Genomic DNA, 15,568 nt, shown 5'->3' on the forward strand with positions numbered 1-15,568 from the left:
CGGGTTCTTCCTGCCTATACTGTTCCCACATGCCTGTCAATGTCCCTCAATCTCAGGGTGACAGGATACACATTAATATCCACTGCTGTATGGATATCTGTTATGTTAATATACAAAATAAAACTGATTTAACGTCCACAAACCAGGATTGAAGCATCTTCTTTTATAATTGTACTGACATGCGGCTGTGGTGTTAAAGAAAAGACGGTAAAATCTCTGTAATTCATTAACGTGCAGTGTTTTAAAAACGTTTTAAACTTGTGAAACTAATTCTTGATCCCATTTGATGATGGTTGATGATCACAGAGAGCTGAACAGATCTTTTACATGTTAATACGTGGCTGTCAATCAATTCAGTGGGCGGGGAAACTGCACGCCACGTTGCTTTCGACCTCAAAATGGGAGGGATTTGGATCCTATTTTAACGTCAGGAAATTTAAAAATAGAGATGCATTGTGTTTCCATCACCCAGATGTGACTGTGGACACACTAAACCTACACACAGTTCGGTCCAAACAGCTTACAAATGATGATTTACATCATAGGTGCCCTTTAAAAATATAAGTAAGCAACATATTTTTTACAGTATAAGAGTATTTCTAAAAATGCATTACATCTGTAATTTCACAGCACTAATGAGTGGTTTTAAACCAGACTAGACTAACCTGAAAATCTCACTGTGACTGTAGATGGCAGAGCTGAGATTTGCTGTATAGGTGAACGTTTCTTCAAATGGAGGAGGAGCTGTTTAACTGCTGTTAAAGGAAAACAACAGAAAGAGTACAGGTGGCACACGGCACTGTGCCAACTAGTGTTATAATCCTCAGTTTGTGTCAGACTTATCTGGAAGTACACATTATGTTAATATCCTTACAGCCAGAGCTGGTCTCAGTGCAGTTCCAGGAAGGAATAAGGATTTTGCAAACAGCTAATGTTGATAAATTCAAACAATTCAAGGCTAAGAATACATTTGTGCAAAATTCAGGCTAGTAGAATGATATATTTTGTTGTGTTTTTTGGGATGCAGATGAGAAACCAACTTTATAAGGATCAATTGTCCTTGCTGTGAAGATAAAAATTAGAAACTAATATTTCTAGTCAGACTGGTCAGACTGGTCACCGTGAGTGACTGAGCAGGACTAGGAAGCATTATGTTAGTGTAAGAGAAAGAAATATGTACAGAGGGTAAAAGTATATATTGTTTGTCTCTTCTGATGAGTATTTTCCTAGTTTGTTAGTGATATTGTGTTCCACTTTTAATATCTGTCCACTCCCAACTAACTAGCTGTTTAGAGTAACAAAAATCCTCTTCAGTTTGGATGCACGGCTATTGCCAAAGGTAAGGTTTTTATTTCACTCTGAAAGAATGTATGTAGTGCTGTTTTTATCTCATATTTAGTAACTATCAGTTTAGTTTAAGCCATTTTATGACAGAATGTTAGTCTCACATCAGGACAGCGGGACGTTTTGCATTTAATGTTATATGCAAACGTTTATGAAATGTTTGCCTCAAGGTGTGAGTAAAAAACTGCTGGTGTTTTTTGCTGGTTTCAGCAGGGTTTGTGGCACTTTTAGGCAAGCTTTGTAAAGTTTAGTGAGGCTGGAAATCAGCTAAAACAAGTAAAATTCGGGCTAAGATTCACCTAAGTTTGAAACCATTTAGTTACTCCCTTTCCTGCCTCATTGAGACTAGTTATAATTATTAAAATATTTTAAAATGTCCTTCTATTCTTTAAATGTCTTATGACTGTAAATTGATTGTTTTTTTCTTTACTCCTCATAACCCATTCAAAAATTAAAAGCTATTTTCACATTCTGGGTTTGTTTTGACCTAAGAAATATAACAAACGAATGAATGAATGATTGAATGAATGAATAAATGAATGAATGAATGAATGAATGAATGAATGAATTCATTCATTCATTCATTCATTCATTCATTCATTCATTCATTCAATCATTCATTCATTTATTACTTCATTCACTCATTCATTCATTCATTCATTCATCTTAGAAAAGGAATTCCTTAAATTATCAGTATAAACAACACTATCTCACGGCAATTTGTAACTTTTTGATTCAGTGGCTATTTCGTATGAATTCGTTTCTCGAATTCGTTCCTTCGAGCTCATCCCCCAATGATGATTGAGTTTAGGGTTGGGGGTTGGTGCCACGGCTCCTTTTAAAAATCGTACATTTTGTAAGACAAAACTGGAATTCGTATGAATCAGCCACTAAACTGACAAAACACAAAATAGTTATGTTTCCCTTGTGAGATCAGGCTGGTATAAAACACCAGTAAATATATTACTCTGACAATCTGTCAAACAAAAATCCATTTTACATGAATAAACTTTATATATATATATATATATATATATATATATATATATATATATATATATATATATATAAATCTTAAAGGCATACATATTGAACACAAAATATGTTCAAAAGTATGTGAGATATGAGGAAAAAGCAAAAATATGTTTTACAGATATTGTCATATTTATATATACAGTTGAAGTCAGAATTATTAACCCCCCTGAATTATTAGTCCTCCTGTTTATTTTTTCCCCAATTTTTGTTTAACGGAGAGAAGATTTTTTCAACACATTTATAAACATAATAGTTTTAATAACTCATTTATAATAACTGATTTCTTTTATGTTTGTCATGATGACAGTAAATAATATTTGACTAGATATTTTTCAAGACACTTCTATACAGCTTAAAGTCACATTTAAAGGCTTAACTTGGTTAATTAGGTAGGTTAGGGTAATTAGGCAAGTTATTGTATATTGATGGTTTATTCTGTAGACTATCGGAAAAAATAAAGCTTAAAGGGGCTAATAATATTGACCTTAAAATGGATTTTAAAAAATTTAAATCTGCTTTTATTCTTGTCGAAGTAAAACAAATAAGACTTTCTCCAGAAGAAAAAATATTATCAGACATACTGTGAAAATTTCCTTGCCCTGTTAAACATCATTTAGGAAATATTTAAAAAGAAAAAGAAGTTCACAGGGGACTGATAATTCTGACTTCAACTGTATATAAATTCATAGATAATTTAACAAAAAAGTCAGAATGTGAAACATTTTTAATGCTTAAATCTTTTTAAGTGCATTTTAAGAGTATTTTGTCAATCCTAGTTTACCAGTTTCAACCTTAATTACACTCAAAGACACTTTGCTGTTCATTCAAACTACTTATTTAAAATTAGCTGAAACAACACAATCCTTGTGTTTTTTTGGGACAACTTAATTGTTTATGTTCAATCTAATTAAATTTGTAAAATTTAAGAAGTAACAGGGTGGCACAGTGGGTAGCACTGTCGCCTCACAGCAAGAAGGTCGCTGGTTCGGGTCCCTGTTTGACCAGTTGGCATTTCTGTTTGGAGTTTGCATGTTCTCCCTGTGTTTACTAAACAACTTAAAGCTTTTATGATCAATCGACTTAAATTAACAAATTATGTTCTGCCACCTCACAGCAAGAAGGTCACTGGTTTAAGTCCCAGTTGGAGTAGTTGGCATTTTTGTGTAGAGTTTGTATGTTTTCCCCATGTTCGTGTGGGTTTCCTCCGGGTACTCCGGTTTCACCCACAATCCAAAGACATGCGCGAGAGGTGAATTATAAAGTAAATTGGTCGTAGTGTATGAGTGTGTGTGAATGCAAGAGTTTTTGGGTGTTTTCCAGTACTAAGTTGCGTAAAACACATGCCAGAATAGTTGCCGGTTCATTCCACTGTGGTGCCTCCTGATAAATAAGGGACTAAGCAGAAGGAAAATTAATAAATATTAAGTCCACTTAATAGGTTAATTTTGTCCCAACACAAATCGATTGTGTGGAACTCAGCATTTTTACCGTGTAAACACACCTGATCAAAATAATTAAGTCCTTCAGATTTGTTTGAATCCTACAGGTAAGTGTGTTGAAGCAGATTCTGCAGGGCCCTCCAGGAACTGTGGTTTGAACAATGGTCTTGAGGGTTCAGTTCCTTTTTATGACCAACTATCAGAGTTGCTTTAAAAATATTTCTTTATATCTGTTAATCATTTGTCATTTTTAACGTATCTTGATGACTATGAATTAATTACTACTTGTCCTGTTTCTCTGTTCACATTTTCTTTTAGAGACCAAGACCAACCCCTGTTGCCTAAAGACAGAGAACATTAAAAACCTTCCAGATTAATACAGGAAAATCTGAGAATAAAATCAAAACTTTTAAAACTCTTTTGGACATAAATACTGTACACATAGCCATGGAGAGGAGGTCATGCTGGTGCATGCTTCTGTTCTTAATAATAGCTCTGGCGGTTGGTTTAGTGGGATACATCCACTATAAAAGAGAACTGGTAAACAAACTAAATAATGAAATGGAGTTCTCAGATTCAGCAGTTAGAGAAGCAGTGATGGGTGTACAAAACTTCGGTTTAGCAGTTGAGCACACGCAGAAAGAGCTGGACAACACTGAGAAAGAGATCAAGGAGCTTCAGGACGAGGTCGGGAAATTAAACCCCCCTAAAGAGGAAAAGGACAAAGAGCTTAAAGCCTGCAAGGATTTAGTGGTGAGTATAATGAACATTCAAAATCTGTAAAAAAATCCATACTAGAAAAACAAATTGATTAAGGTAACTTGATAGTTTCTACAAATTTAAGCGTATTGAACATAAAGCAATTAAGTTGTCCCCCCAAAAAAACTCAACTAAGTTTTATAAATAGGGTAACACTTTATAATAACTACACACTAGGAATCATCTATTAAGCATTAGCAAATGGTGACTTCATTATTTGTTAAGCATTAACTATACATTAATAAACATTAGTAAGCAGTTTATAACTGCAGATACAAATGCTCTATTTCTGACTTTCTAGTAGGACCAGACAAAATATTCGGCCATTTTTTGCTATTTTTGCTCAAAATTTAGAAGAAAATCCGCAGATTTGTGTGCAATGACTTTTGAAGTATTGTAACCAAAATCCTAATATATGAAAAAAAAAGAATATTTTTAACTTTTATTTCATGTTTACAATGCAAATCCAATTAGATCCACTAATTTGGTAAACAAAGCAAGCCTCTCATACACTGTAAAACCCAAAAAGTTAAGGTAACTCAAACCGTTTGAGAAAACCAATTGTAACCAATCCATTTAAGTTCAAAAACTAATCCTAATGAGTACTGTGAACTTAATCCATTTGAGTAAACAAAGCAATTTGAGCACAGTAAAACCCGATAAATGAAGAGAACTCAAACCAACTGAATACTGTAAAACCCAATAAGTTAACGCAACTCAAACCATTTGATAAAACCGATTGCTAAACCATGAGTTATGAGTACTGTGAACTTACTCCATTTAAGTTGAAGTAATGAGGTATTTAATTAACTCATTACCTTTAACACTGAGTTCAAAACTTTTCAAATGAGAAGAATTAACATTCAGTCAATTTTGAGTTAACTACACTCATTTAATTTGATAAAGTTGACTGTTGGGATTTACAGTGTATAATATCTATTAAAAGACAGAAAATACTACTTTACAAACTGTATTGTAAATAAATCAAATGAGCATTTTCATATTTGTCAATAATATTACTAAAAATAATTTAAAAACGGAATAAATATAAATTTACACACATTTACACATGTAAATAAATAGACTCAATGATGGGCAACAAATCTGAGGAACTCTGCAGATTTCTGCATGCGCAGATTCCATGTGGGCCTACTAATAAGTCAAGAATAAAGCACTTGTAGTTGTATTTCTAAACTGCTTACTAACATCTATTAATGTAGATTTATGCTTAACAGATAATGAATTAACTATTTGCAAATGATTAATAAATGATTCATAGTGTATAGTTATTATAAAGTTTTACCAAAAAAATGGTCATTTACATAACCTTTATTTGTTTCAAAACTGTTCTTTTCTCTGTTAAACAAAAAAGTAGATCATTTGAAGAATGCTGGAAATCTGCAACCATTGACTTCCACAATACTTGGTTTTCAGTGGTCACAGGTTTTCAGCTTTCTGCAAAATATCTTCTTTTGTGTTCAGAAAGTAACTAAAACAGGTTTATAATAATAATAATAATAATAATAATAATAATAAAATATAATAATAATAATAATACATTTTATTTGTAGTGCGCTTTTCTCAAGCTCAAATCGCGTACAAGGCGAAAAACAATAAAACAGTAAAAAACAAAAAACAGGAAAATATAACAATAAGATATCAATAGATGTGACAAATAAAGGTTGAGATGACAGACTTTTCAGTTTTGGGTGAACTATCTCTTTAAGACATGAAAACACAAAACAAACCATTCTCACTAGTTCAGTGCCTAATGAGGCATCAATGTTCATCTGGCATCAGTGTTGCCAGAGTCGTGTTTTTCCCACACAATTTAGCTATTTTGAAAAATCAGCCAATTTGAATGTTATCACTAGATTAAATGGGCGTTATCAGTGACCAGCTGATAGATATGGGCCAGTAGGGACTTTCTGTGCCTATATGTGGATCATCCATCCACATGGTTAATCAGCTATAGATCACATACAGCTGTGGCTAGAAGTCAATGAGAAGTCAATTTACATATAAAATTTCCTATTTATTGTATTTTATTAACGTCTACCATTAACTCAAGCCTAAACCCAACTGTCACAGTAATGTAAAAACAAATCTGGATCTGGAGTCTTTTCTATTACGCCCCATTCACATGGGGTGTCAGCGTTTCCCATTCACTTTGAATGGGTGACGTCAGGCATGGCCAAGCATTGTGGATCCATCAGCCGTTGCTTGCTGAAGAAGTTAGGAATTTCCCAACTTTTCAAGTGCCAACGGATGCGTCAGCCAATCAGATCGCTTTATGCAAATACACCAGCTCAGACAGCAGTCGATTGCGGACTAATTTCATTGGCTGACACTGCTATAATGATCACGTCAGCCCCTACTTCAGACACGCCCTCGGTCAAGCATTGACGCTCAAGCCCCGTGTGAATCGGGCGTTAGTATAGCTTATTAGCCATATGGATAGATGAAAACAGCCTTCTGAGCCTACCAGTAGACGCTGAAGGCCCCTACTGGCCCATATCTATCAGCTAATAACCACTAATAACACCCATTCAATCAAGTGATAACATTCGAAGCGGTAGAACAATATAGTAGCATGAAAAAAGTCACAAAATTGTTTCTTTCTAGTAAATACAAAATCAAACCTTAATAGTTTTTTAATAGACCTTAATAGACCCACCCCCCCCCCCCCCAAAAAAAAAAAAAAAAAAAAAACACTGCGCATGAGGAAGTATCAAATCGACTGTCACATATTAAATGAGCAGAACGTCATTAATTCAACATCTGAGAAAGGTACTTAAAGGGACAGTTCACCCAAAAATGAAATAGTTTTTATTTCTGTTAAACTCAAAGGAAATATTTTGAAAAACCATTGGAAACCTTTAATCATTGACATTCATAATAGGAAAAACAAATACTACATATGTCAGTGGTTGCAAGCCTTCAACGTACTTCATTATATCTTTTGTGATCAACAGAACAATAGAACTCAAACTGGTTTGAAACAAGTGAAGGACGAGTAAATGGTGGCGGGGTTTTCTTTTTTGTGTGAACCATCCCTTTAGAAGTATGTCAAAAGGTCAGTCAGTACTTTAACACCCTGTAAACATAAGTAAAATATCAGAGAAGATATGATAAACCCTCTGTAAGAATCCAGCAGTTGACTCTGGACAAAATGGGCTACATTTTATTACTTTTGTGCATGATTTGAGTTGCTATTGGGCCGAAAATTTAGCAAATTTAGAAAAAGTTAACATATAATTTACTTACCTTCAGGCGTCCCAAACCTGTTTGAGTTTCTTTATTCTGTTGACCACAAATATGGAAAATGTTGGAAACCAGTAACCACTGACTTCAGTAATATTTGTTTTCCCTATGGAAGTCAATGGTTACCATTTTCTAACATTCTTCAAAATATCTTCTTTTGAGTTCAACAGAAGGATGAGTAAATAATGATTACATTTTCATTTTTGAGTGAACTATCCCTTAAATGTTTGATGATAGATCACATATAAGACTTCAATATACGTGGTGGAACAGATATTAATTTAGTTTTGCCTGTATATGTACTTTTGACTATCAAAGTGCAGGTAACCATTCATTGCATTATATGAATCCCCAAAGACCACTAAAATCTTTCTTGTGTGATCTGAAGGTGAATGATCTGAAGTGCAGAATGTAAATCTTTGGGTGAACCATCAGTTTAGAACTATATCAGAAAGTCAGTCAGTAATTTAACACAATGTAGACACAAGTAAAATATCAGTCAAGATTTGGTAAACCCTTTGTGAGAATCCAGCTATTGACTCCAAATGGGCTACATTTAATTTCTTCTTGGCGTGATTTGAGTTGTCAGTGGGCAGTGAATTTTTCTCGGACCTGGCAAGCCTGAGCATCGACACAAAGCTCTAGAGCAAGTTTAACAACTAACAGATCACCTGCCAAACTGGTAGTAACAACAGCACTATAAGTACATATAATTATCAGCCAATTTAAACATAAACTCTAAAAGGGATGGTTCGGCAAAAAGGTAAGCCTATAATTTACTCACCTTTAGGCCTCCCAAAATGTATACAGATTTTTTCTTCTTCAAAACTATTTTTAGCTGATACTGTGGTCCATGGTGATTCTGAAAATGCAGGTGAGCAGCTACTGGCACTTAAACATATGCAGGAAAAATGAAACTTACATTGTCAATACGCCAAGGCGCTAGATTAAAGATAATGTTGTAATTTAAAGAGTTTGAGTTTCTATTTTATGTTGAACACAAAGGAAGGTATTTTGACAAAAGTTGTGAAACCGGTAACTATTGACTTTCCTTACTATGTATGTTACTGTTTTTTAACATTCTTCAAAATATCTTCTTTTGTGTTCTACATACAAAAGAAACCCAAACAAGTTTGTGATGTGAGAGGTGAGTAAAAAATGATTAAATTTTCATTTTTGAGTGAACTACCCCTTTAATGTTTGATAAATGATCATTTATTAGATCTTAATGTATGTGGTGGCACAGATCTTAATTTAGTTTTGCCTGTATATGTTCTTTTGACTATTAAAGTGCCGGTAACCATTGAATTGCATTATATGAATCACCAAAGACCACTAAAATCTTTCTTGTGTGATCTGAAGGTGAATAAATTAAGTGCAGAATGTAAATCATTGGGTGAACTATCTTTTCAGGTCATGAGGTTCGAGTGGTATTTAATTTAGATGTTTAGTTTTGGTATCTGCTTTAGCTTAAGATACGCAACTTATTAATAAAAATGTTATCTCTATTTTCATTGGTAACCATCTGCCTCTGTCTTGTGTGTTTAATAGGCAGGGCTGAATAATGACATTGCAGCTGTGGAGAAAGACAAGACAGACACTGAAGGTATGTTTAAATGTGTTCACTCTGAAAACCCCAGCAATAATATGAAATAAACTACAAACCCACCTGAAGATTTTGAGACATAGAATCACATTTGGGCGACGGGGAGGTGCAGTGGGTAGCATGATCGCCTCACAGCAAGAAGGTCGCTGGTTCGAGCCTTGGCTGGGTCAGTTGGCATTTCTGTGTGGAGTTTGCATGTTCTGTGTTGGTGTGGGTTTCCTCCGGGTGCTCCGATTTCGCCCACAAGTCCAAACACATGCGGTATAGTAGAACTGAATAAGCTAAGATTGTCTGTAGTGTTTGAGTGTATGTGTTTGAATGAGTGTTTATGGGTGTTTCCCAGTACTTGGTTGCGGGTGGACGGGCATCTGCTGTGGTGACTTCTAAAAGAGACTATGTCAAAGGAAAATTAATGAATGAATAATGAAAAGAGAAAAGTTGTCAAAGAAAAGGGCAGTTTATGATTGTCTATTTGCTGCGTTTCAGGTAATTTTGCTGGTGAAAAAACGAAATGGGAAGAAACCACAAATGGCCTTAAAAAGCAGATGCAGGAGACAAGTCCAGTCTGCGCTCATCTGAAGAAAGACAGCTTTGAGAAAGAACCTAGCTTAAAGTAAGTTGAATAGTTTTCTTTCTTCAGATATGAATACATTTGATTACCAAGAGCTGCGTTTGAATTCATCTTAATATGTTTTCCTTTTATTGCAGGGATATTTGCCCTCCGCTGTCAACTCCAGCTCAAGCATAACCGGAGGTGAATTCAACCGTTTGAATTTAAAACAGCGTCTATCAGAGGAGTTCTAAAAATAAACACACCTGTGACGTCGTTTTACCTCACTGAAATGTCATTCAAATGTGATCTAATCTGAAGTCCGATCAAATCAGTGTCATAGGTGACTTACCGCTTAAAGATGATGGCTTTGTTGAGCCGTGTATCTCAGCACTAGCAAATAATTTTTTTGGCTTTCTATATGTAAGTTAGATATTGCATAAACTTTAAAATTAGATCAGTTTAATACACATTACAGTAAGTGGGTGTATGAGATGGATTAAAACAAGCTATTTTAATATTGTCCCTTAAAATAGTCAGTTTTGTAGTTCAGGATGTTTTGGAATAGGGATTTTTGAAGGGAAAAAAGGGATTTTGTGCTCAGTGGATGCTGTATTGTTTACAGTAATATATTTTCTATTTAAACATGTTGCTATACTGTACTATGATCAGATTATTGAAATAAAATAAAAAGATCTATTCACTTTTTGCATTTGTTTTTAAATTGATTGTAGTCCTTATTAAAGTCTGTATAATGGATTATAATCAATGTAATAACTCGATATACAAAAAAAAAAAACAACAACACACAATTTTAACTGATTTGTTTTTGATTGATTCTCATGCACCAATTTTTACTCTCACGTATTATGAATATTATTAAAAAATTTTGACTGTAAAAATAAATGTTCATCAGCAGTGTCTGTATTTTGTGTTTCACAGATGTTTTCTATTTATATGCTGTCAACTTTTGATGAGGACAATTCAACACACACATATTAGGTACACCTTACTAGTACCGGGTTGGACCCCTTTTGCCTTCACAACTGCTTTAATCCTTTGTGGCATAGATTCAACAAGGTACTGGAAATTTTCCCTTCATGGCGAGTTATCCTGCTGGAAGTCCTTCTGAACGCCAATTTCTGACCCTACCATCTGACTCATCCGACCAGGCAACGTTTTTCCAGTCTTCTATTGTCCAATTTTGGTGAGCCTGTGCGAATTGTAGCCTCAGTTTCCCGTTCTTAGCTGACAGGAGTGACAACCGGTGTGGTCTTCTGCTGCTGTAGTCCATTCACCTTAAGTTTTGACATGTTATGCATTCATATTTGCTCTTCTGCATACCTCGGTCATAAGGAGTGGTTATTTGAGTTACTGTTGCCTTTCCATCAGCTAGAACATTCTCCTTTGACATCTGGCATCAACAAGACATTTGCGCCCACAGAACTGCCCCTCACTGGATATTTTTTCATTTCAGACCATTTTCTGTTAACCCTAGAGATGGTTGTGCGTGAAAATTCCAGTAAATCAGCAGTTTCTGAAACACCAACAACCATGCCATGTTCAAAGTCACTTAAATCACCTTTCTTACCCATTCTGATGCTCAGTTTGAACTGCAGCAGATCGTCTTGACCATGTCTACATGCCTAAATGCATTGAGTTGCTGCCATGTGATTGGCTGATTAGAAATTTGCGTTAACGAGCAGTTGGACAGGTGTACCTAATAAAGTGGCAGGTGACTATTTATAAGTATATAAAATAACAGGACCGTTTTATTATCAGATTTCTGTGTTATAATTTACAACACCAGTACAGATATCTCGTAAAATGTCAAAGGTCAGTTCATCAAACATTTTAAGGTTCCATAATGCAATTTAAATGCATAAATAAATGTGGAAAAAACAACAACCAATGTATCAAAAACTATAGAAAACTGCTAATTGGTATGGTTTATAGTGTGCTTTCAGTGGATTATATGATGCAGTGGAAGGAATGGTGCTGGATGAACTCTCAACATGAATATCACAACATATTTAAAAAAACAACTAATTATTTATTTATTTACATATTTAATGCTAACTACTAACTTCAAGTCATAATAGCAACTTCACTACAACTCTCAAAAAGTCTCTTCTACCCACCTGTTCTTTGCTGCCATTTGTTGAACAAGAGCAGGAAACGTCTGTTTTCAGATGTGGATTGTTTTCTGAATCATTTGTTCTGCCACAAATTCCTCTTTATTATTTCTGGTGTTCATTCCAGAAATTCCATCATCATGTATTTTTTTCAACACTTGTCAACATCTATTAAAAAAGATATTTTTAAAAGGTTTTTGGAATTGTTCGGACATTCAGCACAACATGATTAGAAAATTGGTCTTAAATATATTAATTTATAAATTATTAAATATATAAAGTATCATTGTCTTTATGACTACATAATTAAAGGCATAGTTCACCCAAAACGGGAAATTCTGCCATCTTTTTCTCATCATTCACTTGTCACAAACCTATCTGAGATTCTTTCTTCTGTTGAACACAAAAGCAGATATTTAGAAAAATGCTGAAAACCAGTAACCATTGACTTCCCTAGTAATTGTTTTTCCTACTATGGAAGTCATTTCTAACATATTTCATATTTCTGTTGAACACAAAAGCAGATATTCTGAAAAATGTTAGAAACATGAAACCACTGACTTTCATAGTAAAAAAAAAACAAATACTAGGGAAGCCAATGGTTACAGGTTTCAATATACTTAAAAATATCTGCTTTTGCATTAAACAAACAAACAAACAAACAAACAAACAAAAAAAAAAACAGATTTGCAACACTTAAAGGTTGAGTAAATGAAGACAGAATTTCAGTTTTGGGTGAACTATCCTTTTGATTAACAGAAAAATACTGATATCACAGGTTTTTACATTTATTTGTTATTACATTAAGAAACTACATGAAGTGTCTTTTATAAAGAGTTGAGCCCAGTAAAAAAAGTCTGCATGTCCAAACAATTCCAAGAAAGACATTACCTTAAAACAAACACTGCTCTGTGTATTTGCTTTCATGATCATAAGAGTTTAAAGATTATGTAACTGTGATACAGTATATGTAATTATTAAAATTCAGGCTGAAATTCTCAAGCAAGGGCTTCGTTTAAACTCCAATGTAGCAATTAAATGCATACAGAAATATACGTTATTAATAATAAAATTTAGTTTATGTGACTTAAAAACTAGTGTTTGAAATACACTTACTGGGCTGCAATGTACGCTGGGTCTTTATCTTCGGTTGCTCAGCCTCATTCAATGAATTCTCACTGTTACACTGTTGAAAATCAATCAGGGATAAAAAAGATAGTTCGCAAGAGTTTCAACATAAGGATTAGAATTCAAACTTAAATTTGAATGGAGAAAGAGCAATATGTATGGTATTTAAAATGTAAGCTGTGCTACTATTTACCTCAGACTTCAGTAAACTACATTTTGATATGTTATGATTTGTGTTATAATGAATTCAAATAACCTATTTAGTTGTAGTTTTATATTTCTTTTACTCATGTCATAATTTACTCATCCTCCACTTGTTTCAAAAATGTTTGAGTTTCTTTCTTTAGTTGAACACAAATGAAGATATTCTAAGGAATGCTGAAAGAAAATCCTGAAAAAACTCAACACTGACTTCTACACTCACCAGCCACTTTATAAGGTACACCTGTCCAACTGCTCGTTAACGCAAATTTATAATCACCCAATCACATGGCAGCAACTCAACGCATTTAAGCTGCGGTCACACTGGGCTTTGTGTGTGCGAAATTCTGTCGTGCGGCGCTGTGAAAAGGGGCGGTTGGGGCAGATGATTAGACATTTAAAAAAGCGAGCGATTGCTCCATGTTTTAAATTTCTGTCCAGAGAGGTCATGTTTTGATCCTCGATTGGTCTCACGCAGTCAAGTGATGCGATTTCGCAGGTCAGAGTTCACCAAGCTTGAACTTTGCACTGCAGCAACATGCGAAACTTGACGCATGACCTTGCGTTTCCGGTGTGACGCATTCGCGTGCGTATGAATGGAAGTCTATGGGAAGAAAAGTCAAGTGTGACCGCAGCTTGCGGCATGTACACATGGTGAAGACGATTTGCTGCATTTCAGACTGAGCATCAGAATGGGGAAGAAAGGTGATTTAAGGGACTTTGAGCGTGGCATAATTGTTGGTGCCAGACAGGCTGGTCTGAGTATTTCAGAAACTGCTGATCTACTGGGATTTTCATGCACAACCATCTCTAGGGTTTACAGAAAATGGTCAGAGGAGAATGGCCAGACTGGTTGGAGCTGATAGAAAGGCAACAGTAACTCAAATAACTACTCGTTACAACTGAGGTATGCAGAAGAGCATCTCTGAATGCACAACATATCCAACCTTGAGGCGGATGGGCTACAGCAGCAGAAGACCACACCGGGTGCCACTCCTGTCAGCTTAGAACAGGAAACTGAGGCTACAATTTGCACAGGCACACTAAAGGCTCACTAAAATTGGACAATAGAAGATTGGACAAACATTGCGTGGTCTGATGAGTCTCAATTTCTGCTGTGACATTCAAATGGTAGGGTCAGAATTTGGCATCAACAACGTAAAAGCATCGATCCATTTTGCCTTGCATCAACGGTTCAGGCTGGTGGTGGTGGTGTAATGGTGTGGGGGATATTTTTCTCAGCACACTTTGGGTCCATTAGTACTAATTGAGCATCGTGTCAATGCCACAGCCTACCTGAGTATTGTTGCTGACCATCGTCCCTTTATGACCACAGTGTACCCATCTTCTGATGGCTACTTCCAGCAGTATAACGCGCCATGTCATAAAGCACGAATCATCTCAGACTGGTTTTTGAAACATGATAAGTTCACTGTATTCAAATGGTCTCCACAATCACTAGAACTCAATCTAATAGAGCATCTTTGGGATGTGGTGGAACGAGAGATTTGCATCATGAATGTGCGGCCGACAAATCTGCATCAACTGTGTGATGCTATCATGTCAGTATGGACCAAAAATCTCTGAGGAATATTTCCAGTACCTTGTTAAATCTGTGCCACGAAGGATTAAGGCAGTTCTGAAGGCAAAAGGGGGTCCAACCCGGTACTAGTAAGGTGTACCTAATGAAGTGGTCGGTGAGTGTATAGTGTAATAATATATACTTCAATGGCTGCTTTTTCTCCAGCATTCTTCTGTATATCTTTCTTTGTGTTCAACTGAACAAATAAATTCGAAAAGGTTTAGTATCACTAGTAAATGGTGAGGACATTTTTATTTTGAGGTGAACTGTCCCTTTAAAATCATGCTTAAATGCACTTACCCTTTGCTGGCAGAGGTTGAGAGCAGGACTAACTGGTTAACATATCTCAGGTTACTTGACCTAATTTTAGTTTCCTAAGAATGGAGACATTGTAAATACATCAAGACAGCTAGAGAATACAAATTAAAGTCAAATAAAACCTAAGTTGTTCTACTTCTGTTTTTGGATATAAAATAAAAGTCAGATTCATTGAGTTCTAAAATAATTTATTTAAAAGTTATGTTC

The 15,568-nt window shown here is 35.1% G+C and overlaps 1 protein-coding gene across 1 annotated transcript; it reads left to right on the top strand.

Moving 5' to 3' along the window:
* The first annotated feature begins 861 nt into the window (after positions 1-861).
* Positions 862-10,701, top strand: si:ch73-347e22.8 (uncharacterized). Its single transcript, XM_056479762.1, has 5 exons — positions 862-1,339; positions 4,137-4,571; positions 9,393-9,447; positions 9,934-10,060; positions 10,156-10,701. The coding sequence occupies exons 2-5, from the start codon at positions 4,266-4,268 to the stop codon at positions 10,193-10,195; spliced, it is 528 nt and encodes a 175-aa protein (XP_056335737.1). The 5' UTR covers positions 862-1,339; positions 4,137-4,265; the 3' UTR covers positions 10,196-10,701.
* Positions 10,702-15,568: the final 4,867 nt, after the last annotated feature.

This window comes from Danio aesculapii, chromosome 19, assembly GCF_903798145.1.
Source record: "Danio aesculapii chromosome 19, fDanAes4.1, whole genome shotgun sequence".
Taxonomy (NCBI): Eukaryota; Metazoa; Chordata; class Actinopteri; order Cypriniformes; family Danionidae; genus Danio; species Danio aesculapii.

Bases quoted from the DNA above. Each gene is read 5' to 3' on its own strand.
- si:ch73-347e22.8 (XM_056479762.1), top strand. From the start codon at position 4,266: ATGGAGAGGAGGTCATGCTGGTGCATGCTTCTGTTCTTAATAATAGCT. The intron at 4,572-9,392 runs GTGAGTATAATG...TGTGTTTAATAG, and splicing joins AAGCCTGCAAGGATTTAGTG to GCAGGGCTGAATAATGACAT. The intron at 10,061-10,155 runs GTAAGTTGAATA...CTTTTATTGCAG, and splicing joins GAGAAAGAACCTAGCTTAAA to GGATATTTGCCCTCCGCTGT.